Source organism: Pleurodeles waltl, chromosome 10, assembly GCF_031143425.1.
Source record: "Pleurodeles waltl isolate 20211129_DDA chromosome 10, aPleWal1.hap1.20221129, whole genome shotgun sequence".
Lineage (NCBI taxonomy): Eukaryota > Metazoa > Chordata > Amphibia > Caudata > Salamandridae > Pleurodeles > Pleurodeles waltl.
The window spans coordinates 931,699,867-931,726,834 of record NC_090449.1 but is presented as its reverse complement, the minus strand read 5'-3'; the positions used below and the strand labels follow the sequence as shown (position 1 = coordinate 931,726,834).

Here is a 26,968-nt window from a genome sequence, read left to right as displayed (position 1 = left end):
TGCACACCTATAGAGAGTGGCAAACTCTTGAGCAACTGAGGCAGATCCAGGACAAGTCCCTCCCCATCACCCTCATTCGCTGCTCAGAGGGTTGCAGAGCCAAAAAAGGGCAGGATGCAGTGACCAAAGAGACTGTGCCAGTGACCAGGCTGCGCACCAGACTGTGGGCAAATAGCTGTCAGGCACTCTTTCAATGCCCTGTGGAAGAGCCTCAGCTGTGGCACTCGCTGTTCATCATATCTATCACTTGCGCAGCATTAGAAGGATAGTGGAACCAAAAATTGCACACTTCACATGTAGACTAACTGTCACCGCTCTGCCAATGCTAACATAATGAGGAAACCCAGATCTCCCAGGAACCTGACTCCGGGTCTCAGCGACCCTACACTGGCTTCTGTATCCAGGGACCAGGCCACGGGTACCTTACACCACCTGGAAGCCAGCCTCATTGCGCACTCTGCCCGTTTTGAGAAGGTCCTTCATGCTATCTTAGACACTAAAATAATGCTGGAGGTAAAAAGGCAAAAACAGACATTGTCACCCTGGATGCGAATCTCTTGAGAGCGGACCATCGTAAGCTGGCAGACCATGTGGACAATGCAGATTCCACTCTGACCTTAATGAGCCTCATTATACGAGAATTATAGAAACAACTGACTGCCATGAAAGAAGAGGTGGCTTTGCAGCATTGCAGGGATGCCGAAGGACGCTCAGTTCCTGGGCTTCCTGGAATGCTCAGCAGGCCTCAATACTGAGCTCTTCATTGAAAAACTGTCTGATAACCAAGGTATTAGAAAACAAAGTTCTGAAACTGTTTTCTGGGGAGTGGGTGCGCCGTATCCCTGGCAGACCACCGCCACAGAGGTACCTCTACAAACACTCATTGTCATTTTGTTAATTACAGGGTCCGAGACCTAGACCTGCAATGATTCCAAACAAAGGGCTCCTGGTATTATGAAAATGTGGAGATCGCTTCTCCGGGAGCCTCAGCTAAAGTACACATTGTAGTTTCCAGTGAAGGTCAAAGTAATGGATGGTGAGACCTCCCACATTTTATCAGTTCCAGAGGATGTGTGCTCCTGGCTCCATGCAAAAGGTTTGGTTCCCACCACCGTGGAGAACCAGGAGGATGGCGAATATGTGGTCCTGAAACCTAAACACTGGTAATGCAGGTCCATTCAAACACAACTTACCCAGGACCACGTAGCCGCAGGACAGGCTCAGGTGGTAGCAGCGACTTCACAGCACAAATCCCTTTGCCCCTTTACAATCTAGATAGGCATCAGACTCTGGTTCAGACACAGGGAATTCCCATAAGAGCACTGGTTTTGGTCAGAGGCTCACACCAAGAATGGTAGATTATCAACTATTAATGCTCTCCCCAGATTGGCAACAAACTTTAGCAGGAGGGGAGACCTGTCCTGTCATGCTCCATGTCTTCCAACTGGGCATGCTGGACACCAAGTCCTTTGGACTGTGCCCAGCTTATAGAGAACATGGACGGCAGAGGACCCATGTCCTGAAAGGACTCCAAAGGGAACTTGTATTACTGGTTATTCAGTTCTTTCCCATTATTGCTTACAGGTTGAGGATTTATGGGCTGGGACGTGGTGGGTGTGGGGCGGGAATGGGGGCAAAGCAGACGTTCAGGCCTTTTGAGATTACTGTTATTGCTCTAAAGAAATCACATCAATGGTGATGCTGGACGTCAACGCATCATCATGGGGTGCGGTTGGTCACGAAGGGAGGGCTCTTCTAGAGCAGGGCACCATATACATAGGGCACTGGATCACAAGAATGCCACATGGGATGCACACCACTGATATACAGCATGGGGACCAACAAAGATAGGATATTATATTGTGGGGTATGACTAACAAAGAATGTGACGGGCATGGCCACTCCTCCCAAGTGCTACCGCATTCATGCTCATCTCAAACTCCACCACACACACTTGGCAATGCTGCAGGAAACACACCTTACATCACCAGAGTTGCACAAGGTACATATAAAATGAAGGGGGCAAGTGTATGGCACATCTCTGTCACCATATGCTTGCGGAGTACTCATTTAGATTGCCCCAGGGGTCCCCTATGTAGTAGCCCATCACAGGGAGGACACTGCATGGAGTTTTATAATCAAATAAGAGCACCACGACGGGGCTCCCCTCACACAGGTGGCAGTATATATGCCCAACACCAACCTGTCAGGTTTTCTGGACACTCTCACCCCAAGCTTTTCTAAGACCCACACTCCCCAGAGCGAAGGGGTGGCGATTTCTATTGTGTGCCAGACACAGACTGCGACTGTGTACGGTCACACGCATCTGCGCGACAAAACACTTCAATAATTGGCTTACCTAGTGACGCTTGCTTTATGCGTGCAAGCTCAGGCACCCGCTAGATTGTAAATTTCCGTTTTACTCCCCGGTCCATGACATTCATACTAGGTTAGACCTTTTCCTGCGCACTGAACAACTGGGTGCACTGCTGATGCAGTTGGAGTACTTGGCAGGCACTCCATCAGATCAATGCCCCTTCAGGTGGCTCTGCAGTGGGGTAAGTCATGCCACCCGATACCCACCTAGTGGGTGCAAACAGAAGTGTTTTTAGATCTCCCATTCAAAGAAGACCTGGCGAAGTGTGTTACCCAATACTTTGACCAGCATAAAGGATCTACCCTATCCCAGGAATTGGAGTGGAATTCAAATTATATGGTCACAAGGGGGCACTGTATGGCAGCCGTATTGGGGGGGGGGGGATGGAATACGCTGCCACTTGCAGGGGGAACTGATGGCCCTTGAACAGAAGCTGTGGACCTTTGGACACAAGGGTGGCAAACCAGACAGCAACGGTCACTTAACTTCAATAGCTGAGTAAATGGCATAACGAAGGGGAGACGCACCTGGGAAGCACAATTATAAGGGGAGACTAACTATGTTACAGGAAGAGGGGGAATCACTTGTAAAGGCCACAGACATAGCTGTTGAAGGAAGACCAGCAGTGGTCCCTGACAGAAGCCATTAAAACAGAAGAGGAAACACTGGGCACAACACAGGTGGCCATGAATGCCTCATTCCAGGATTACTACCATACGCTGCACTGGACGGCGGGTTCTGTGCCACCGGAATGAACACGTGTTTTCTTGAGAGGCCTAAACTGTTCCCACTGCAGAAAGCCGACCTGGATGAATCTCTTCAGCTCGACGAAACACCATCCATTGCCCGAAACAAAATGCCAGGCACAGATGGGCTGCCAACTGACTACTATGCCACTTTCTCTGCCAATATTACTTAACACATATTGTAGATGTTCAATTAAGCTATGGCGATTGGACTCCTCCCGGACTCATTACAAAAGGACCTGATCGTGGTTTCACCCTAACCAGGTTGGGACCCACTAGACATCTGCTCTTAAAGACCACTATCGATCCTGAATTTAGTTTATGAATGTCTAGGCAGGGTATTGGCAGACAGACTTCTCCCCTAATTAGCACCCTTGTACACGCGTTCATACCCGGGCGCAGCACTTTTCCCCAACATCTAAAACATGATATGTCTCATACAAGACTCCTCCAGAGGAACACCGCTGGATATCAGTGTCACTGGACATTGGAAAGGCATTTGATTCCCTAAACTGGGCTTTTTTTTTTTCTTCAGCCTTGACCACATTGGGTTTGCTCTATGGTACCTAGATGGATCCACACAATGTACAAGAGCCCAATGCCACGAGTCCAGACAGGTCAGGTGATCTCAGATAGTTTCTCAATTCAGAGAGGCACCAGGCAGGGGAAGTCCACGCTCTTCACTGAACATTGCTCTGGCAATGTAGCCACTAGACTGCCAATTGTGACAACATGCACACCAGTGGGGGATACTGCAACTGGGTGCACACCACATCATCTTGTTGTATGTGGATGATGCTCTGGTCTTTCTTGGAGAGGTGGGGACTTCCCTGCCTGGTCTGATGCTCTTGATGGACAAGTCTGAGGACATTTTAGGGCTCAGGGTAAACTGACCTAAATCATGCTTGTTTCCTAAGGATCTAACCCCTGAACCGAACAGGATCGCCCCAACGGGATTCTGGGTTTGGTGGTGCTAGGACACCTTTAAATACTTAGGTGTCCAGTTATACTACTGGGATAGGGACATGAAGGTGGGTAATATGGACTGAGCGCTGGGATCCATCCACAAGTCTTTAGCCTCTTGGCGATCACTGTCACTATCCCCACTGGGATGGGTGGCAATCTCCAAGATGTTGATGCTACCTCAACTGCTTCATTTCTTTGAAGCACTCCCTATCGTGCTCCCCAGGTGCTTCTTTTGCAAACTCCACTGCCTCCTGTTGGAACTGATAACTGTGGGGGATGGGGGAAGAGCAGCGTGGGTGGTTCTCACCGGTCTAAAATGACTCCTAGTCGAGTGTGGACTCGGGGTCCCCAATTTTGAGTTGCACTATGTGGCAGTCCGTTGCAGTGGCCAATGTGATGGCTACAGGCAGCGGAATGCCCTGAAAAGGCAGTCATCAATGGAATTCTGGCGGGAACAGTACCTACGCATGGTTGACAGACCCGGACAGCCACACACAGCGGGAAACACACCAGATGACAGTGGCTCGACTGTGCCAGTGCAGATTTGTGCATAGCAAGAGGCCCCACATTCCATTCTGCCCACCCATAGAGATATGGTGCTTTCCAAGACTCCACAAGGAGGCGCGGAGATACAATACAGACCCATGGAAGGAGGAGGGGGATAACCAACTAGTAGATCTTAACCACAAGGGCACCCTATGTCACTTCAGGACATTATGGTCACCTATGAAATAAGGTATGGATACTTCCTGACATGTGAAACAACATATGTGCACTAAATGGAATGCTGGGGAGGCAGAACCAACTTAATTCCCCACATCACATGCTCTCCTAACACGTGGCAACATGTGACATGCCATTACCACACTATACACACCCCTCAATTCCAGCCCTTCAGATTACACAGAGGGGGCATGGGCCAAGTGGAACAACGTCCTTCCCCACCAGTAATAAAAATAAAAAGGCCTGGTCCAAAGTGCTTCAGAAAGTGAAAAAGGTATCTTGTAATCTGAGGTTTTGTTTCACGCAATTTAACTATGTGCATCACGCCTACCTCTCCCTACAATGCATTAAACATATGTTTCCAGCCCTGTCCCAGAGTGCCCCAGGTGCAGGTTGTCAGACGCTGGATTCTACCACATAGTATGGGAGTGTTTGATGTTACAAATGGGTCTGGTACAAGGTCACCGCTATTGTTGTAGAACTCGCAGACCACGTCCTTGCAACAACATCCAAGTTGTGTCTACGGAGACTTCATCCCAATGCCCTGGGTTCACAGACATTGCATTTGTCCTGTTTAAGTGACAGATAGCAATGTTGTGGAAGGCTCCCACCTCCCCTGATTCCCCAACACTGGCTAGCCACATTATTGACATGAGCGTGCGCAGAAGTGTATACCCTCAAGCGGAGTGTGGGGGTGTGGGAGGACAATAGCTCAGGTGGCGAATGCTGTGAGACATACCTCACCAATATGGAAGTGAAAACCACACACACACCCTTCCTGAAGCTTACACTGCTCTCAGCAGTTAATACCTAAACACCAGGAGGTAGGCAGTTTAGCCATGGGTGCATGGACACTTTGTGGATCAGCATGAAGGGAGGATGCTGTCCATCCTAATCCCTCTCTCGAGGAGCCCCAATTACAGGGAAAAAAGGAAGGCCCAAAAGGCAGAGGGCAACACACTAAACAGAAGCAAACTCCTTTCTGACCACTGACAAGCATGGTGCCCCCCTGTGCTGTTGCGCTGCACTGGCCACAAGCAGTAGTACCACCCCTCCACTCACAGCAGTGCACCACGCCCGTATACACCGCTGCACCACCGCCCAGACCTGAGGTATGCCAGCAGACATAGGGGATATTATATAGAATGAACCACCCACATCCTCAGCAGACTTAATTGTTGCAGTTGTTCTAGTCTAGTTTGCTTTGTCTCTCTTTACTTCTCATATCAGATTTATGTTGTTGAGGTATCATAACACAATGTCCTTCCTACTGCATCTGAATGACTTGTCAGTGCAATGCAGCTGTTTCATCTCATGTGACAACTCAATAAAACACATTTAAAAATAAAGAAACAAGACACCTGAGGCAACATCAGTCTGGAAAAAGTGCCTTGTTATTTCTATTTCAAGGTCAAACAAGCGCAATAGCAAAACAGAATATTCTGAATGGTCGTATTTTTACGTTATTTGGGAGCATGCGTCTTAGACTGACATTTTGATGCTTGTTGGTTACACCAGACATTCCTAAGATGATGTTAGAAATTCCATCTTAGATAACACAGTATAAAAGGGCTACCAATTGTCAGTTGTCCTTTGTCCAAGATTATTCATTTTATTCTTGTTGTTGGCAACATGCATTTGAGCCGTTTTAATTATATTATGCATGGTTGTTTTAGATGTGCTAAGCACATGGTGCTTAAAATAAACACGCTTTTTAGTTCAAGTGTCTTTTTCCTTAGTGCTGTTTGTGTGTGACATATTGAGAAGAACAAAACAGGTTTGCTTGCAATCACCACAGTGTCCCTGGATCCCTGTTTAGGGACTGTTAGTAACCCGGAACTACTGACGCCACTTCAACCCCATTGGGTGGGGTTCTGTGGGGCTACAAAAAACAGTCTTTCACATTCAAGCATTGAACTAAGTTTACTCATGTCACCTGTGGGTGTGGAAACAAACCTTGTAGAGCGGAGTCAGAAACTCAGTATATTCAACACATCCTAGCATGGGAAACAGGCAAGATAAAAAGATTGCTCACCATTTGGTAGGCACCTATTTTCATATATAGCAGTAATAAGTTACTATAATGGTTGAACATCAGATACCAGGATGTACAATAGGTTTTGGATAAAAAGATGGCACCATCTTACGAAGCACTTACTTTATTAGACATAAAGATTTTGCTGCAAGAAATAGGTGCATTTATCTGTTTATTAAGAATATATTTCTGCAGAGCAATTAAGTCCCATTAGAAATCCATATTATGGTAGTCACTTTTTTGAACGTAACAATTTACATTAGATGTTTTAATACACAAGTATAAAGAGTCCATTATAAACCACTGAACATGAGGTGCACTTACTGTGCCGACGTGTTATAGTTTGGATAGAAAGATGGTGCTTTTCAGAGTATTCCCACATAAAGACCAAGTTAGTAAAGAATTTCACATTTCAAGCTGGCAGTCAAATTTTACTTAAAGTGTCAATTTACATTAAGGTGTTGTGTCACCATGTGCTAGTGTGATGCATTTTTTAGGGAGATAAAGATACTGCTGGTTAAGGAACAACACTCCATGTACAGATACATGGAATATTCGTGAATTTTTGCCTAATACAATTTAGGAAGAATCATTTTTTTATGACAGTCATTTCTATGTAATTTTAGAACCGGTCACTTCAACTTGAGTACAGTTTGTATTACAGATAATATGCATTTATACTAAAAGTAATTCAGAGATGTAGAGACAGCACTCATTTCAAGTATTTAAAAAATGTATATTGTGGTAACATTTTTACTGGTTGTATTTAATAAAGTCATTTTAATTAACATTTCTTTATCTCGTCATGTTGATACATGCGATTTTGGTGATACAAAAGTAATGCTTTTATGTATTTTATACAATCAATGTGGAAAGCCAACTGACTACTAAGAATGTGAATTAATCCACTTATGTGCGCAATACATTTGTTCACTATGAAACCGCTATTTCTATGAATTTCGCAAATTGGATAATTTAAATTGGATATATTTTTGTTTGCATTTTTCTGTATCAAATTGTAATGTGTATTTAGATACACATGCATACACACAGACACTTAAAACCTTTAAATTCATTAGTTCGCTCTTCAGTGTAAAGGTTTAAACATATGCAGATGATACCCAACTTCTGAAAAGACTAGGGGCCTGATTTAGATATTGGGAGACGAGTTACTCCATCACAACGGCGACAGATACCCCGTCCGCTGAAATCTAAATCCCTATAATGGGATTTAGATTTCTGCGGACGGGATATCCGTCACTGTTGTGATGGAATAACTCATCTGCCAATTTCTAGATAACTTATCTGATTATAATTCTGCAAGACTATTCAGTAAATATGCATAGTTGGAAGAACACTCACTGGTTAAAATTAACTACAAACAAGACAGAGATTCTATTTTGGGGTTGCAATCAACCAGAATATATTCTAGATTACTGATGAGGCTGCTAGAATGTGGATAGGAGTTTCTCTGCACTGTCATACCCAAGCCATCTTTCATGTTTTTTACTGGCTTGCCATAAGAGAGTGATTTTTTTTTTTTCATTTAAGTCTTTGCATCTTTTCACAACGGTTTGTTAAAGCTTAGCACCGTGAGACCATGTGTGTGTATGGTATGGTTTAATAGTTGCTCTAACATGGTGCTCTCTTTCTCCTAGGTCACCACATGCTCATACACACAGAACTATTCCTGCCTGTTCTCACTATCCTCCGATGCATTACTTTTTTTCACATATCTTCCAGTCTCACCTTTGCCCACATTCTTCTCTCTAATCCCTCTCTGCTCCACACACTTCTCTAATCATTTCATTCTCACCGACACTCACCATCATCACACTGGAATGCTCTCCATCACATATTATATATATATATATATATATATATATATATATATATATATATATATATATATATATATATATATATATATACATACACATATATATATATATATATACATACACATATATATATATATATATACACATACACATACACACACACACATACACACACACACATACACATACATACACACACACACACACACACATACATACATATATTTTCCTCCAAATGGCCTCCATCAAAGCGCGCTCTATTAAGTCGGTGATCAATGTCAGTGATGGGCCAGCACTGTGAAATATTTTTCCACCAAGCGACACGAGGTCAAACAAGGCACACACGGGAAACCTTGTGTTTGTTGATTTATTCTTACAAAAAAAGAGATGAATATCCCAAACTACACCAACGCGTTTCAACCACCAAAGGTCTTGATCACGGTGAGTGAGTGGTCCATTTACCACTCCATTTATAGTTTCTCCAAGATTCTGCCATTATGGGGCATTCTGGGAGATGTAGTTATAACACATTTTCTCATTATTTACAAATCACCCTGTGATAATACCAAAAAATATTTTTTACATCCCACTACCCCAATAATCCAACAAAACGTGAACTGAACAAATGTAACACATATTCAAAAATGTTTAAAACTGTTAAAAGCAAATAGCTATTAACTGTTGACCTTTAATGGCAGAAACTAGGGGAAACTATAAATGGAGTGATAAATGGACCACTCACTCACCGTGATCAAGACCTTTGGTAGTTGAAATGCGTTGGTGTAGTTTGGGATATTCGTCTCTTTTGTAAGAATAAAATCAACAAACACAAGGTTTCCTGTGTGTGCCGTATTTGACCTCGTGTCGCTTGGTGGAAAAAAAAATATATATATATATATATATATATATATATATAAAAAAAAATCAAGATACTCACCATAGTGAAGCACAAGGTGCACTTAGGGCTCTGCATAATAATCCTTTACCGGAAAAACCAGCACCAATTCATGTAACGCGTTTTGGCCAGTTGAGTGGTACTTTGCTACGGAGCACATCTTGGTGCTTTCAATTCTCAAGTCAGCGCACAAGCACACTCAGAACCCCAGAAGGAGGCAGTATTCAAAAGCAGAGCACTTCTACGGCTATTTATAAAGTGACAAGGATCCTAATCCATAGCACGAGTACTAGATGTGAAAGTACTTTACTCTCTAAAGGCGGACTCTGGACACGCTACATGTCTGGCACACAACACCTGTTTGGAAAGGTGCCGATGTGGCCCTGTAGTGAATCCTAGTTTGTTTTAGTGGGATAACAGGAGTTAGCTTAGCCGTAGGCTTGTAAACTCGTGCCCCCGTCACCTAGTGACTTTTAACCTACTTAGCTTGCTCTGTCTTAACTCATTTAATTATTTATTTCCTCTAAGATGGCTGCCTTGTTTATAGTTAGGCCACTTGTTATGAGTTTTATTATCAGTGTCACTGCGCCAAGGCGTCAAGATCAAGCACAAAAGGCAAACAAACAGTATGTGTTCACACTTAGGGATTTTGATTGTTGATATTAATTGCCGCCCCAAGCATGCCTGTTATCTATTATTTTGGAATACACCTACGTCAGGGGACCTTGTAGATCTGTATAAATACATCACACTTCAGACAGATAATCAGAGGGATTCCGACCAGAGGGCATCGCCACCATCGCTGATACCGATGCTGCAGTCATCTTGACGCGGACCCAGTCTTCGTGTCCCTCCGGAGTCTGAGATAGAGACCTCATTCCAAGGTAACGAGGGTTGGGGGCTCCTCTCATGGACATGGCTTTGGCAGATTAGGTTTAGCAAACCCAGCTCTCCTTTGGGTAGGAGGTTAGGCCTATTCTCATTAGGGTATTAGGGCATATTCCATCTCATACACATATATATATTTATTCTATATATTGCAAACATGGTGGGGGTCTTTATAATCAGGACTCTCTTCTTCACAATACTGTTGCTTGGTATATTCATTATCCTAATCATTGCAGTTCATGCAACTTATCGCAAATGGCAGTTATGTTAAATAAAAACTATTATAACTTCACTGCATCTGTGTTATTGCCTTTGTTTGTATGAGACATAATAAATCTGTGAGAAAAGGGTAATTTCCGTTTAACCACGACAACCCTGAGATATGTTACTTTGAGTCCATGCGTAAGCGACTGCTACAAATCACCTTTTACTATTGTGTTTCTGGTGAGGTACTGCTAGTGAGCCGGTAAGGTTTGGACAACAGTTACAACTAGTTGTAGGAAGAGACTTAGTCACCTACAAACGAAAGTACTGTCATCCTGAGACCAGCAGTCTTGCTCAGAGCAAGAGTCCAAACTACGACAGCCCGAATACGTAAGGAAACAGCAGTGTTATCGGGCCCAGGAGGATTAGTGAAGGCTCTATATAGAACTGCATCGGACTGCGTGTAAATGTCATGGAAGGCATTTTGATCTGACAGTAATGTACAGAGTTAAACAGAGTGTAAAGTACATGAGCCAAAATTGTGGAGTCACTGCTGAGAACAATAGACTTCAATTTCCAGAATGCCTCAGCGAACGCTCGTTTATAAATTAACCATGAGTAACATGTGTGGATTACCACCTCAAGAAAGACAAGAGTCAAAACACATTGGTGGTCCTTTGATAATAATGGCCAATTTGCATTGATAAATTTTACCTCCTGAGAGTGCAGTGAAGTTTGTTGGTTCCATAATCCTTAGGGGACTGGTCTGCCCTGGCATCTGCACCAGCAGTTAGAGCGCACTGTGATGGGGCTGCATTGTTTTTGATTACACGCATATATTTATATATACATACATACATACATATACACACACACACACACACACACACGCATAATTTTTGCTCTTTCAAATCCTCCTAGCCGTCACAATCTGCTTTATTGTCCTTCTGACACAATAAACCTCCCTTACACTTACACTATTCATTCTCTTACTCATCCTGTCTTCAGCTGTTTCTCACAAGCACTTTCAGGTTTTTCTCTCTCTCTCTCAAAGAGATGCACACATATAAAGAGGGCTGATTTTTTTTTTTTTGTGTAAACTTAAGTAGGTAAAGGGCAAACTATGTTCCAGAACATGGGAACATCTACTTGGCGGTCTGGTTCATGTGGTCTGAGGATAAAGTCCTACTCAGGATTGCAGACTCAATGCAGTGATGATATCAAGATAAATATGGCTATTTAGCTATGAAAAATTAAGGTCTGGGGCCGTCTATTAGCTACTGGACTGTGTGTTTATTGTTTGGATTTCAACGCGTTTGGGAGAAGCTATAATCTAACAGGACATATTTGGAGCTCTTTTTGTTTGCATTTATACATCCACGGAGATGGTGAGCGAGCTCGTTTCTCACTCCCTGTTGTGTTTTGGTGAATATTTGGAGCAGCTCATAGACCTCCTATGTAAATGTACTACAGTCAGACTGAAAGTAGCATCCTATTCTAAACGGTTTTCAAATGGGAGCGCACTTGGTGAAATGCAATTCCAGGATCAGTATCACACCTGTTCAAAATATTGTAGGCTGCCACTGCCTGGCAGTACTGTATTGATTTATGAAAGCACCATAACCTTACATTCAATTGTTGCCTTACATGAGTAACAGCTGGTATGAAGGGGCAGACAAAACATGTCAATTTGTTGTGAATTTAATCTAAAAATGCAAATATGAAATGCCTTATAAGTGCAAAGGCTACGCTTTTACACAAGCTCCATGCCAAGTGTTATTAACGTACAATTTATGAAATTCAAAAAGCGATCGTTTGCCTTTCATCCCCATAAAGGTACCTTCAGAAATGGAAAAACTCTGTCCTTTCAAGTTAATGGCTAACCACGGCACTACCACGGCCTCTGTACACGTGCCAGTAAGAGTCGTCTCCACGGCTTGGATTTTTCGAAATAGATATATGTAAAAGGACTACGAGTTGAGCATCCTTTTCTGCACCTCTGACTGGCAACAAGGAAAGAGGCGATCACGTGACACAATCAAGGGGGAAGCGATACACTAGTTCAAATCGTGTATATATATATAAATATATATATAGGAAGATCTAACACTTTACCAATCCAAAAACAATACAGAAACATTCTTTAATATTTCTGAAACCATAAATGTCAAAACAATTCAATTAGGTAGATTTCCAAACAAACCTATAAAGTGAAAGTAATAATGTTACTAGGGTACATCAGCATCAGAATTCTGAGTAAACGATATTCCTTTCCAGTGTTAGCATTTTGAATAAAGGCGCAGGACCCGGGTGTATAAATTAAATCATGTTTAAAGACTGCCCACTTTTCTTTTATTGGTTTTGACGCCATAATACAGCTATACCATAGAAACTGCACATACAACTGAATGTTACTGAAACGTTATGTTGTAAGTTTGGACAAAATTCGACACAGGCGACCAAAACAGCTAGCCTGCCTTATTCCAGTGAAGGACTATTAGAAGTGCTTCTACAGGCCCCTTTTCATAGATCAGTTTCACGGCCACTGACTAGTCACTCCTTGCAATAAAAACACCCACGCGCTGCAGGCCATGCGGGGTTACTATTTTACTGTTAGTGCCCGGTTTTGCTCCTGCAGGAGCCCTGGTTTGTCGGGGCACTGGTGCAGTGGGGCAGTTAGACTGCAGTGTCTGTAAAACAATAATGTTGTATGTCCTGCCGTCACTTCTGCTGCCGGGTGTTTCTGCTATTTGGAAACAGAGAGGAGTAAACAGAGAAAGCCAACTCTGATCTCTTGTGTTGGTCAAACTTTGAAAAAGGTAAACATTTAGAAATCTGGTTCTGCAATTGATAAGACCTCAGGGGAAAAAACGTAATTGATTTTGTACAAATAAACAACATACGCCCTTTTGAAGGAGCAATAAACAAACCCTTGCCTGATGTTGAATATCGCTTAACAAAGGTTCACAAAGCCGGAAAGCAACTGGGGAGAGCTCACCTTGGAACGCACTAGCAATGCATGGCCCTGCCGATTACTTGGGTACAAAACATGTTGACAAAAAAACAATTCATGCTTCGGAAAAAGGCACTGCAGGAGTTTTAAATTAAACATTTTTGAGACCAGCACAGCCAGAGACTTAAATGTTATTTACAGAGTTTCACTGGCGCAAAGGCCTATCTATTCTTTTGTAGTCCTACAAAGCACGTCCCTGAGAAACCTGCTAGACAGGTCAAGGGTTTCGAATTCTTTTTGGGAAAATCTGTGAGCACTCTAAAGATCACAGCTTTAAATCGCACGAGGCAGGCGAACTTACTGAAATACACACTACCTACACTGTGGTTAGAAGTCAACAGGTATTGTCAAAACTAGCGTCTGACCCAGAAAAGTTTGCCATAACCGATTTATCCGACATATGCAATAGGTAAAAACCCATGGCAAAAAAAAATAAAATATGAGAAGACGCGGGTAATCAGGAAAAAGCATGTCACTCATTGTGCAAGGCTGTCAACTGATGACTTAGACTTACTCCAAGGCTCCATGCTGCCTTGGGCAGGAGCAAAAGGGTGAATAAAATCTCACACGAATCCATGGATGAAAATAGTTGAGGTAAAGATCATGTGTTTTATAATGAGTTTATGGAAAAATTGGCCTGGCTAAACGGCTGAAGCCAGTCTCAAGGCCGGAGCTATGTCTGTCTGACATTAGTCCATTACAGTCACAACTTCAAGCAAACCAAACAAATATTTATTTTGGTTGTAGATACATGATAAGTATTATCTTATGGCTAATGTAGTGACCATAACTGGAAATTGAATATTTCACAGGGTTTTAATTCACAGATCTACTCAACCTGTTCTTCAACCCCTTCACTGCCAGGCCTTTTACCCCTCAGGTGACAGGCCTCTTTTTGGCTATTTGGAGCAGTTCGCGCTTAGGCCCTCATAACTTTTTGTGCACATAAGCTACCCATGCAAAATGTGCGTCCTTTTTTCCAGCATCCTAGGGAATCTAGAGGTACCCAGAATTTGTGGGTTCCCATGAAGGAGACCAAGAAATTAGCCAAAAATACAGTGCAGAAGAAGGCTTGTGGTTTTTTTTCCCCTGAAAATGGCATCAACTAAGGGTCTGCGGTGCTAAAATCACCAGCTTCTAGGAACAGGCAGACGAATCAGAAAACCACATTCATAAACACAATTGTGGCATTTTACTGGGACATACCCCATTTTTACAATTTTTTGGTGTTTTTTAGCCTCCTTCCAGTTAGTGACAGAAATGGGTGTGAAACCAATGTTGGATCCCGGAAAGCAAAACATTTCTGAAAAGTAGACAAAATTCTGAATTCATCAAGAGGTCATATGTGTAGATCCTACAAGGTTTTCCTACAGAAAATAACAGCTAAAATAAAAAATAAAATAAAAAAAAAATTGAGGTAAAAAAAAAAAAAAAACACCCATTTCTGTCCACATTTAACTAACTTTTTCCTGCGGTGTCAGATTTTTTAAAAGCTATACACCGTTACGTCTGCTGGACTCTTCTAGTTGTGGGGATATATGAAACTTGTAGGTTCATCAAGAACCCTAGGTACCCAGAGCAAATAAATGAGCTGCACCTTGCAATGGGTTTTCTTTCTATACAGCAATTAATTTGGTGAAATATAAAGAGTAAATAATAGGTATCAAGAAAACCTTTGTATTTCCAAAATGGGCACAAGATAAGGTGTTGAGAAGCAGTGGTTATTTGCACATCTCTGAATTCTGGGGTCCCCATACTAGCATGTGAATTACAGGGCATTTCTCAAATAGATGTCTTTTTTTACACACTGTCTTACATTTGGAAGGAAAAAATGTAGAGAAAGACTAGGGGCAATAACACTTGTTCTGATATTCTGTGTTCCCCGCAGACTCCCAATAAAAATGGTACCTCACTTGGGTAGGACAAACGCCTGCGATAGGAAACGCAAAATGGACACATCACATATTTACATTGAAAACTGATGTGTTTTTTGGAAAGTGCCGTGCTGTGGATTTTGATCTCTAGCTCAGCCGGCACCTAGGAAAACCTACCAAACCTGTGCATTTTTTTAAAACTAGACACCTAGGGGAATCCAGGATGGGATGACTTGTGGGGCTCTCACCAGGTTCACCCAGCGTTCCCTCAAGTCTCCGAATAAAATGGGACCTCACTTGTGTGGGTAGGCCTAGTGCCCGCAACAGGAAATGCCCCAAAACACAAAGTGGACATATCACATTTTCCCCAACAAAAACAGAGCTGTTTTTTGCAAAGTGCCAAGCTGTGGATTTTGGCCTTTGCATTTTTGAAAAACTAGACACCTAGGGGAATCCAGGATGGGGTGACTTGTGGGGCTCTCACCAGGTTCACCCAGCGTTCCCTCAAGTCTCCGAATAAAATGGGACCTCACTTGTGTGGGTAGGCCTAGTGCCCGCAACAGGAAATGCCCCAAAACACAAAGTGGACATATCACATTTTCCCCAACAAAAACAGAGCTGTTTTTTGCAAAGTGCCAAGCTGTGGATTTTGGCCTTTGCATTTTTGAAAAACTAGACACCTAGGGGAATCCAGGATGGGGTGACTTGTGGGGCTCTCACCAGGTTCACCCAGCGTTCCCTCAAGTCTCCGGATAAAATGGGACCTCACTTGTGTGGGTAGGCCTAGTGCCCGCAGCAGGAAATGCACCAAAACACAAAGTGGACATATCACATTTTCCCCAACAAAAACAGAGCTGTTTTTTGCAAAGTGCCAAGCTGTGGATTTTGACCTTTGCATTTTTGAAAAACTAGACACCTAGGGGAAACCAGTATGGGGTGACTTGTGGGGCTGTCATCAGGTTCTGTTACCCAGAATCCTTTGCAAACCTCAAAATTGGTGCCCCCAACCCCCCCCAAAAAAAACAAAACAAAAAAAAAAAAACTTTTCCCTCACATTTCAGTGACAGAAAGTTCTGGAATCTGAGAGAAGCCACAAATTTCCTTCCACCCAGCGTTCCCTCAAGTCTCCCGATAAAAATGGTACCTCACTTGTGTGGGTAGGCCTAGTGCCTGAAAATGGAAATGCCCCAAAACACATCAAAATGATCAAATACAAAACTACATGTTTTTTTTTTTTTTAGAGGGGGCACCTGTGTTTTTGGTACTGGGCTCAGCAGCTATACAGGGAAACCTACCAAACCCAAACATTTCTGAAAACTAGACACCCGAGGGAGTCCAGGGAGGTGTGACTTGCGTGGATCCCCCAGTGTTTTCTTACCCAGAATCCTGAGCAAACCTCAAATTTAGCTAACAAACAAACAAACAAACAAAAGAAAAAGAACACATTTTTCCCACATTTCTGTGTGGGATCACCGCACCAGGACAAGTTTCCTACCACCCAATGTACCCCTCAGTCTCCCGGTAAAAATGATACCTCACTTGTGTAGGTAGGCCAAGTGCCTGTGACAGGGAAGAGCCAAAAACATGTTCAAATTGAGGGGGAACCAAAGCAGGTACAAAAGGGCAGTTTGGAAAAAAACAAAACAATTTTAGGCTGACAAGTGGGGCAGAATTCTTATCGGTATAGATGAGACACTGCTGGGTGGTAGGAATTTTGTGGATTTCGGCAGATTCCAGAAGGTTCCATCACAAAAATGGGTGATTTCCAGCCAAGTTTGAGGTTTGCAGGGCATTGTGGGTAAGAAAATGGTGCGGGTGCATGTGAAGCACACCACCCTGGACTCACCCAGATGTTTTGTTTTCAGATGTGTCTAGGTCTTGTGGATTTTTCTACATGGCAGAGTCCCAAATTCAAAAAAGTACAGCCCTCCCCATTTCAAGTGGGACGATTTTGAGAGTTAGCAAAGTTCTCGTGGCCCAAATGTAAAACCAAAACCCTAAAAAATCAAATGTCCTCTTGCTTGCTGTGGGATAAGATGTTTTAGTGCGCTGAAAGACTGTTACCCCCTTCAGTTGGGGTGGGGGCATAACCATGCTCATACTGGCTGGTAGCCACCACCCCACTATTTTTTTTTAATTCCATGGCATCTAGTAGACTTTCTGCCCTCCGGGGTGTGGATCGGGAGTAACTGCCCCATCTGCCCACTGGTGGGCAGAACAATTTTGGCCCCATTTATTTGGGGTGGGGGTATGGCCATATCCCCACCCTCTTATTTTGGGAAAAAACAAAACTTCACTGGTCTCTTCTGGGCCTTCTGCCCCCCTTGGGGGCAGCAGATGGGAAGAGGATGTAGAAGAAGAAGAAGAAGAAGAAGAAGGATCCCTAGCAATTTCCCTTCCATTCCTGCCCAGGGAAAGGGGGGGTGCTAGGCCCTCGGAGGGAAGCAAGCACTTCCCCCCAGGGCCGGTAGCTGGACGAGGTGGTTACGTCCATGGCGCCTGAGCGCCACAGCAACAGACATTAACCACCTCGTCCCGGACACCAGAGGGGTTAAGGTAACTTTTGTCAGCCATTTTGTTGGGATTTATAATGGAGCACTAATATGCAATCTTCCTGCACATAAAATATAATAGTTTTCTTAGAAAGTTAATATGGAAACCTATACAATTTGGCAAACTTTTCTTGGAAGTTAAAAAACGTAAGTCTGAAAACGTCGGATTGAAGTTTGTGAACACTGGAATGCAAAGCAGACACTTTTTAATCACAGACAGTGGTATTATCTGTCCCTACAGGGTGAACCCTTGAGACCTCAGTGCCAATGAATACTTAACATGCACCCATTTAGCAAGTGTTACAGGATAGGGTTTATAAAAGTTTTTTCCTTCCTTTTTTTCTTTTTAAATGATTGTCAATGTCAAACGTAGCGAAATAAGGGAATGTTCAATGTCAATTAGATGCCCAGGCATCACTAAAGTTACAGCCATATTATTTAACAGACATTCAAAAAATGTGTGAAAGAACACAGACAAGAACAACCTTTGTGTTATAGTAAAGTTTGCTTTTGTTTCTCCCACCCCCCCCACTCCACAGCCCGCTCTTGCTTCAGCTTTACCCCCAAAAATAATGCAGGGATTAGTATACACCCTTCCATATGGGACATTCCGATTTCTTAGTTTTTAATGACGTTGACTAGTCTGTATACTTCTTTAAGGCATCTTACACAAAAGAAATGCACTTCATTTTCTGTGCTTTGTGCTGAATGTCACTAGCCACCAAAGTTATTTGAAAATCAAAAAGTGTTTTCCCTAAGGACTAACTACAACTACAAAGTATCTAGCAAGTGTGTGTGTGTGTGCATACATATATAGATACACATTTGTTTCCTTTCCATTCTCATTCAGGGTCTATCTTCAGATAATGGAGCTTAGTCTATAAGGAATTATTGACTGCTTGTCAGTCTCAAACCTTAATTGACCAAACATTTCATAAATATAGCCAGCAATAAAGAGTTCAAAACACAGCAGAGGGCAGGGGATAAAATACAGTTAGTTTCATGAAAAACAATACATAGAATACATGCTAATAATAAGATATATAGGACAAATATAAAAAGAAAGAAGCTCGGTGAGTCTCAGATTAACAGTTAAGAAGTGTAAAAGTTAAAAACAGGGTCAAATCCGAAAATTCTTATATGGGAGGATAGGGATGTTACGTTGAGCCATATCTCAGACCCCAGGAGAGACTGACAAAATTTCCCACTGCCATACAATTGTTTTTCATTCTTCAGCCGTCGCATCTCTCACAAGATTCCTAGTAGGAGTTCATTTTAAAGGAGAGACAAAAAAAACACATAAATATCTCTTCCTAGCATGAGCATATAGAGCGCAAAATACAATAAAGTGCAATGCGCTTTGAGAAGCAGTGTTCCTGCAGGGCACACAGGCAGTGGCTCTTCCCAAACTATGATCCGAGGAAAAGTGACTATCAGGTGCAATAGACCTAATCTCACTTTTGTTCAATAGAACCAGAGGTTACCATTCGGACACCAGGAGGTAAGGCTCACTTGTTTACTTGTGACATTTGTGACTATTAAACCATGCCAACTTCGGCTTCCAGGACACAGAGTAAGGCGCTGTCTGGCCTATTATTGCCATATTCATAAGACAAACATTCATTCTTAAAATTCACGGTTCTCACACTGTAGAGTTGTTTTGCCACGGACAGGTTTGCCATTTGCCTGGTTTTCTCAGATGGACTTTTACATTTCGGTAGCAAACGCTATTTATTTAATAAACATTCTCTCCTATGTTGTCCAAAGCTGTAAGCCTTTACTTTTAGCTGGTGCTGACATTTTTTCAGAAAGTTGCTTAAATGATTTCTAATAGCGGGAATCCTTTGCAGCATTTTACACTGCAATACTTTCTCTTGTCCTAGTAGGAAGTTAGTTCTGGATAGTAAGCAGAAAATACGGCCATAGACACCTCAGTTTACACAGAATCACCCTCGCTTTTCAGCTGAAAAAATACACAAGACGCACTTAGATGGGAATATAACAGATGTGTATCGCGAAGCAACAAACTAGGACCTTTAAAGTCTTGACGCTGAGACCAGCTGTAGATAATAACGATCAGTTCGAGATGGCTCTTGATGTAACTGATGGTAAAGTAAATTTAGTATGCTCAAGTTGTGGAGCTCCATACATGCCAAAGGTGCACTCCCTAAGCTTTGATTTACACAACTCAGAATCGCCATAATGTACTTAAATGACTTCAGGGGGGAGGAGTCAGTTATGAACTCGAAGTTCTAGTCATTATAATAAGTAGGGACAAAAGTGCAGCAATGAGACAGGCACCATATTGTTGTTTAAGACGATCTCCACACAAGCAGTGAAGATTCTCAATCTTCATCTTCCTGAAGCTTTTTACAGGATTTAATACAGTCAACCACCCAGCCACACTCACCTATTATCAAGATCGTCCATTATGCTGGGGACATTCAGCTTGACTCAAAGACCTCATCCGGCAGCGTTATCAACCATCTATAGTACTGACAGTCCACCATCAAAGCCTAGATGTTGAAACCCTATTTGAAGTTGAACCCCCCTCCCTAAAAATAGAGTCCATCCGGATTGCCAACAGCAACTAATACGCTTATGAGAACTGTTCACTCCACTGAACCTCAAATGATCAGTCGCCAGGATCACAGAATCCCTGATTCCACATGGAAACAGCTCATCTTCAAGACCTATACCCAGGAAATGCAGGTAGCTTGCCACAAGCTCTTGCTTCTCCATAAAGTCAGGGCATTCCTCTGGGAGCATGACTTCAGAACTGTGATCCAAGATCTCATCTGGCAACATGTAAACAGGTGGCCACTTCCAGCTTCCAAGCACAAATGATGGACAAAATGCAGAACCAATCAAACATTCACCCCCAGTCACAGATCTGGATCTAATCCATCAATTTTTTTGCTCACTTTGCTACCCAGTCAGGACCTAGCCATATGCACATCAGTCTTGACCCTGTTCGCAATGAGAACAGTCCAGCCCGAATTGCCAGGCCAAGTCCTCCCTGAACTGGAAACAAGCATCCTGCGGCCTGTTTCAGGGTATCACCCTTCATCAGCCAGGCTAGCTTGAATCAAGCTTGAAATCTGCTCCCTGGCATCACAGACTTTCACCTCGTACCCCTAAAAAATATCCTCATAGAGCAGCAAGATTCTAGACAGCTAGTTCACATCGACACTCCACCAACCACACTGGTGCACTTTACAGGCCAAATTCACCATCAAGATCTGAGGCACTGCATTCAAAGTGTTCTTCTCCAACATACGGGGTGACTGCCTCAATCCAGATCACTAGGGGCACTGTCACCAGTCCTGAACTTTTCACCTACAAGTCACTGATTTCAGGTGTTAGTTTAATGGAAGCAAAAACAAGACTACAACACCAAAACATGCATTACATAAGACACGGAGGTTTGGGTAGTTCAAATTTAAGCAGTCAAGTTTCTGGCAGTTATCTGAATCAACTGTTTACCTGCAACAATTAAGACAGTTTACCAGTGGGCCTTCAAAATGAAGTGGGATGGGTACCTAAATGTAAGCTTGGGAGAAAACAAAGGAGACTAAAAGAGCCAGTGATGTCCTGGAAGTAACCTCACCCTCACCAGTTTGAGTATCAATCTGCCCGCTCAACATGATATTGAGAGGTTAAAATTTCCAGAACCACTGAGTTTTAAACCTGCAGTCACGTCATACAGACGATTCATTTTATAGCGTGTACTCCATAAATACAATAACTTAATGAATGCAATTGTGCAGAGCAGCTAACTTGTGATTCTGGGCTTATTGAAAGGGTGCGGGTAAAATTCTGAGAATGTTTTTTTATATATATATTTTTTTAGTACAGTGATAGAGGTCATGGTTTTGGAAACATGCTCCACAGCTACGTTCATAGAGTACAAAAGAGAAACATCTTTCGAGAAGCAACATCGAGGCGGCCTGGAGGAGGCTTTGGTGATGAGTTATTTCGAGACAGTATTGTATATTTTTCAGCGTGATAAACAAATGTACACCTGAAAATTGCTGTCCCTTCTTACTTGTATTATAAACATGCACACTACGTTAAAAAAAAGTCTGAACAAACAACTTCCAGTTGGCAATCATCGGAACACCGACACGATACAGGCTGCCTGATAAAATCATCTAAAACGTTCACCCAGGTAAAACTTGTTTCCTTTGCAAATGCAAGCTAAGCTGGGGCAGTTAGAATGTTCAGGTCAGTGCGGACGTATTACAAGGCTGAACATCAAAAATGCACGTCCGGCGACGCGACTGCTGATGTGTCACAGTTTAAGTTAAACTACTGCATCTGACAGGTGCTCCCTCTTTAGAAGCTGTTAAAGCGAACAAGTGATTTGACAGCCGAGATAACACACATTATGAAAAAAAGGTTTGACAGACCAAAGCCAGCAAGCAGTCACCCGGGTCCTTAATAACCTACAACATGTCAGAGGTGCACCCTGGGCGCCTGTGATTGCACCCCCACACCTGACATCCATCCCTGTGTGCACGCTCTGGCCCTCCCCGCCCCGGAACGACCAACAACCGCCGCGCAGGGTACCTAGAATGCATAATGGATCCCCAGCTCGGCGCCCGGCTCTCCGCGATCCCAGGGGCGGCCGGGGGTCCCTTCCCACCGTCAGCGGCCGCGGTGCTGCTCCCTGTGCGCAGTCAGCTGTGCTCGACCCAGAGCCGAACATTCGCCGCGTCACGGAGGAGACCCCGCCCGCGGGCAGCACCGCACATCCTGCTAGGCTCAGCCTCCGCCCCGACATTACCATACTGCCCGGCCAATCCAACCGCCAGGAGAGGGAGGGAGGGGAGGCTGGGCATCCTTACCTCCATCTGCGGCGGCTCGAACAGGCCGCCAGCGTGCTGCTTGCGAGCGAGCGAGCGCGCGCAGGGGCGCCGCGCTGGTGAGCCTCCCCCTGCGTTTCCTCCTCTGTTGGAAGGCTCCGACTCTCGCTCGGCGTCGGGAAGACCTCAGGTGTTTACCGCGTCACTGACAACCTCAGCGCGACGTCACAATGCAGGGAACACGGAGGCTGAACGCTGGCCTGGGTGTTGTGCGGCGCGAGCCTGTTAGGCATACGCATACCATGCTGCAAGGCAGCCATAAGCAAACACTAACGCCTCTCCACTCCCAGGCAGCTTCCTGCCTACCTTAGTATCATGCTTCCTTAGGGAGAGAAACCTCTGAATACTCTTCCACACCTGTCAACTCGTGTCGTTTAGGAATATAATACGGGTGCAGGGAAACTCGTCACGAACTTGTAGGTGTATTTTTACCGTGCTCTAAAAGCTATTTTGTTGTACACAAATCAGTAGAGCGTGTGCAAACAAGGGTGGCTGTCCAACTACTGAGCCTGGGGCCTGTATCAAATAAAGTGAGTTCTGCAACTGCTAATTTAAGGCGTAGTCCCTGCCACTCCTTTGGGCTTACGGGTATCTTAAATGCCTGGGCTAGAACTGCGTTATTTTACCATTTGGGATAGTGGCGGAGCGTTAGGTGTGGCCGGTCCTGCTAGTGCCCAGAACCAGCAGAAATTAAAAAATAAAACTTGGCATTGAAATAGGGTCCAATTAGGCGCTCTATTTATGCCCTTGAGAGAGGTAGTTTAAATATTACATACTAAAAGTGAAATGCTTATATCAATGTTTAATGATGCTGCAGAGAAAACGACAATAATTAGTGTTTTGCTTAAACACGCATCTGAATTATGACTATAATGTGTGTGGTCACCAATATATACGTGAACTAACAATGATAAGTAAAACTGTTCATGCTATGGTTTTATATTAACATTTACGATATCGCATTTGTATTAAAAATCTCATAGGCCTTAAGTTGGCGTGAGTTGTAGATTTAGCTGCCTAGCTCTCATATTAAAGCATTTTTCTCTGTTTTTCAGTGTGCTGACTCGCAAAGGGCCATGACCCTGCATTTGTTCCTTTACTTCATTTCATGTATCAACCTAGATTCTGTTCTCACCCGTATGCTTGCTGCTTTAGTATGAGTTATGTACAAAATTGAAACAAAAGTAGATTAATATAATGTACAAGGACGTTTAACCATGGACAAAGGAAACTTATGACCCGAGAGGACGTGCCAAATGGTGAAGTAAATACGGATGTGCCACCTCCGAAGGCGTCAATTATGAAGACCAATCAAAATGTTATGGATTATCATGGGGTGACAATTGGAATGACCTAATGCTTAATTTGATAGGTTAAAGATAGTGGGGTATAGTAAATGTCCAATAGAATTTTGGGGGAAGGTATTACGGAAAAGGGATAAAAACCCACGTCACAGAAGGGTCGTGGGAACTAGGTAGGGAATGCTGTCGATTTTATCCAGAAACTCTGTCACTCTGTTAGGTGACTTTGAGACTTAATAAACCATCCTCACCCATAGACTGCCCCTTTACGCTTCTCCTCCTTATGAGGGAAGTGTCCCCTGTCCTTTAGGCGAGTTTAGATTAATGGCGATTCGACTAATGTCCTGAAGACGAAGACTGATCCTGTGTGCTGACCTAATCCTTGGAGGGTAATTATGACAATGCGATTTGTAATTTGTCTGTTTGCTTTTCCTTTCTAGGTACCAACTGCTCATTTTTTAATAGAGGCCATAGTTAGATGTTTACTAAATTGAGGTTCTAAATTATTTTGCATGAAGCCCAACATGCTGATGCTAATTAGTGGTTAGGACAGGTGATCACTCTGACTGACGCAAATAGACAAAGACTGATGTTGCGCTATGCTGAACTGAGAATTACATGATATTCTTTGTATTCTGATTTATGTTCACGCCGTGCTATGTTCTTATGTTTGTGATTCTTGCATTAATGAAATCTTATCACAGTTGCCATATTGTGACTATGCTCTTATGCTTCTTGGTTTTGAGATTGACACTTATGCTAGTAGATTGTAATCAATAGGGAATAAAATTCATAAAATTCTATCAAAGGTGTGGTTATTCATGGCTGAAAGGTCATGGTTGCGTCAACAATTTGATTAATGTCTATAACCAAGGTAAAGTGTATTGTGGTGGTGAATATTGATGACATTATTGATATATTGCTCGACATATTGATCAGTTATCTCGTCCTACGGTGTCTCACCACTGGGTCACAAGATTCATTGGCCTAAAAACGAGTCCTAATGTGTATAAATTAACATAAATGGACGCGTTATCAGTTCTGGTAACAGAGCGATGGTTTTGGCCATTGGGGGCCCTAGGATGGAGAACCATTGTTTAATTTGTTTTTCTGTGATAATGCAAATCGGAGCTATGATGGGTTTCTAAGTTCACCATGACTTTCCCGGGATCTCGGAGCCTGCCTAAGTGAGTTGGGGATGTTCTCGGTGCCATAATGTGTGTGGTTTAGGGTTTTGCGCTTGCTAGCTTATGCCTTTTTTGCAGGTGATTGCGAGATTTGTGTGTATTTAGGCCAAATATGTGTTGTTTAGTAGGAGTAGGCGTACTCCGCAGTATGAGAATAGGGAAGTCGGCGTACTTCATATGAGTGTGGCGCTTGATGCTCAAAATTATCCACATGGTTGGTTGTTTATGTATGGACCTGTTGTGGTCTAAGACTTCGGAGTATGTTGACAAATGTAGGAGACACTTGGATTTATGCTGTAATCTGTGTGGTTTAAATAGGTCAATCGGGCGTGGTTGACAAGTCAAGTTTGAATTGAAATGTATGTGTGAAACCTTCGATGGAGATTTGGCAAGTTCTAAAGTGCACTGGGATGAGCCATTGACAAGTCGAGAGTAGAATTTGCGGGTCGAATTCTGCTTGCGTATGCGGGAACTGAGAAGGAGAAAGTAGCGGCTGAGGCTTCAAGTGAAATCTCTGTAAAGTTCTGAAGCGAATGTGTTACCCTTCCTGTAGTAAACCGGCAGATTTGTGTTGTCATTTAAGGTGCTCACAATAATTTGCATTAGTTTGTATGAATTTAGTGAGGAGAGGACGAGCCGCAAGACTTTGTCAGCTGCAGTGTCTGTAAGTGTGACGTCAGTGGTGCCGCGCTGAGATAGGTCAGTTGTCGAGAGGGGTCGCACACGGATTGGCTGCCGTCCGTGAGAGGCAATAGGTTGAGAAAGGTGGGTGAAGAGTGTCCTGGGAACTAAGTCACTTCTGATTAAAATACAAATAAGAGAAAAAATCGCAAAATGAATTTTGTCAAGGCATTTAAGAGCGCTCTGAAGGGAGACACATATCGTAGCAACTGATGGGGAGCCTACACCACCCGAGGGTACTCCAGCTTATATGGTTATGGAAGAGAAGGGTGTTGCGCCATGTTTATGGATGAAACAGTGGCGCAAATTAACAGAGAAGGAGGGATGTTTAGCGTTTCCGGAGCATGGGACATTTAATCCAAAGGTGTTGGAAAACTTAAGGTGGATGTTAAGTACACAGAAACCACCTCCGAGGCCAGCACAATATGAGGCTTTATCGATTTGGGATTTGATGGCTCTTAAACATAGACAAGAAAGGTTCCATAGAAGGCTGAGAAGGGCAGAAAAATCCTATGCTGAGGCTAGATGGGATAATGAGAATAAAATGTGGAGAAGGGGAATTGTTGACAGACTAAAACTGTTCCCAGCAATAACACAGGGAGAAGAAACACAGGGAAAGAAAGCACCTGTAAGACAGATAAAGACTCAGGCAAATCTAAAGAGAATAAAAGACCTTGGGAAGAGGAAGATGATTCAGACGATGAAGAATTTATGGACAGGTTATTACATGATCGCCCGCCACCTTATGCGGTGAGCGATAGTACTCCAAGCACTAGCATGGATCCTGGGAACCAGACGCAGGAAAAGGGAGTTGCTG

The 26,968-nt window shown here is 43.3% G+C and overlaps 1 protein-coding gene across 7 annotated transcripts in view; it reads right to left on the bottom strand.

The window, feature by feature from the left end:
• The window catches only part of ICA1 (islet cell autoantigen 1), a 230,009-nt gene extending 206,923 nt beyond the window's left edge, over positions 1 to 23,086 (bottom strand). For 4 of the 7 annotated variants that reach the window (XM_069211712.1, XM_069211716.1, XM_069211713.1 and 1 more), the window contains exon 1: positions 22,687 to 22,865. In XM_069211712.1, the coding sequence (XP_069067813.1) occupies positions 22,687 to 22,697 (11 nt within the window). In that variant the 5' untranslated portion in view covers positions 22,698 to 22,865. Of the gene's footprint in view, positions 1 to 22,686; positions 22,866 to 22,964 lie in introns of those variants that run through there. The other 3 variants (XM_069211715.1, XM_069211718.1, XM_069211719.1) reach the window with 1 other exon arrangement.
• Between the last annotated feature and the right edge of the window lie 3,882 nt (positions 23,087 to 26,968).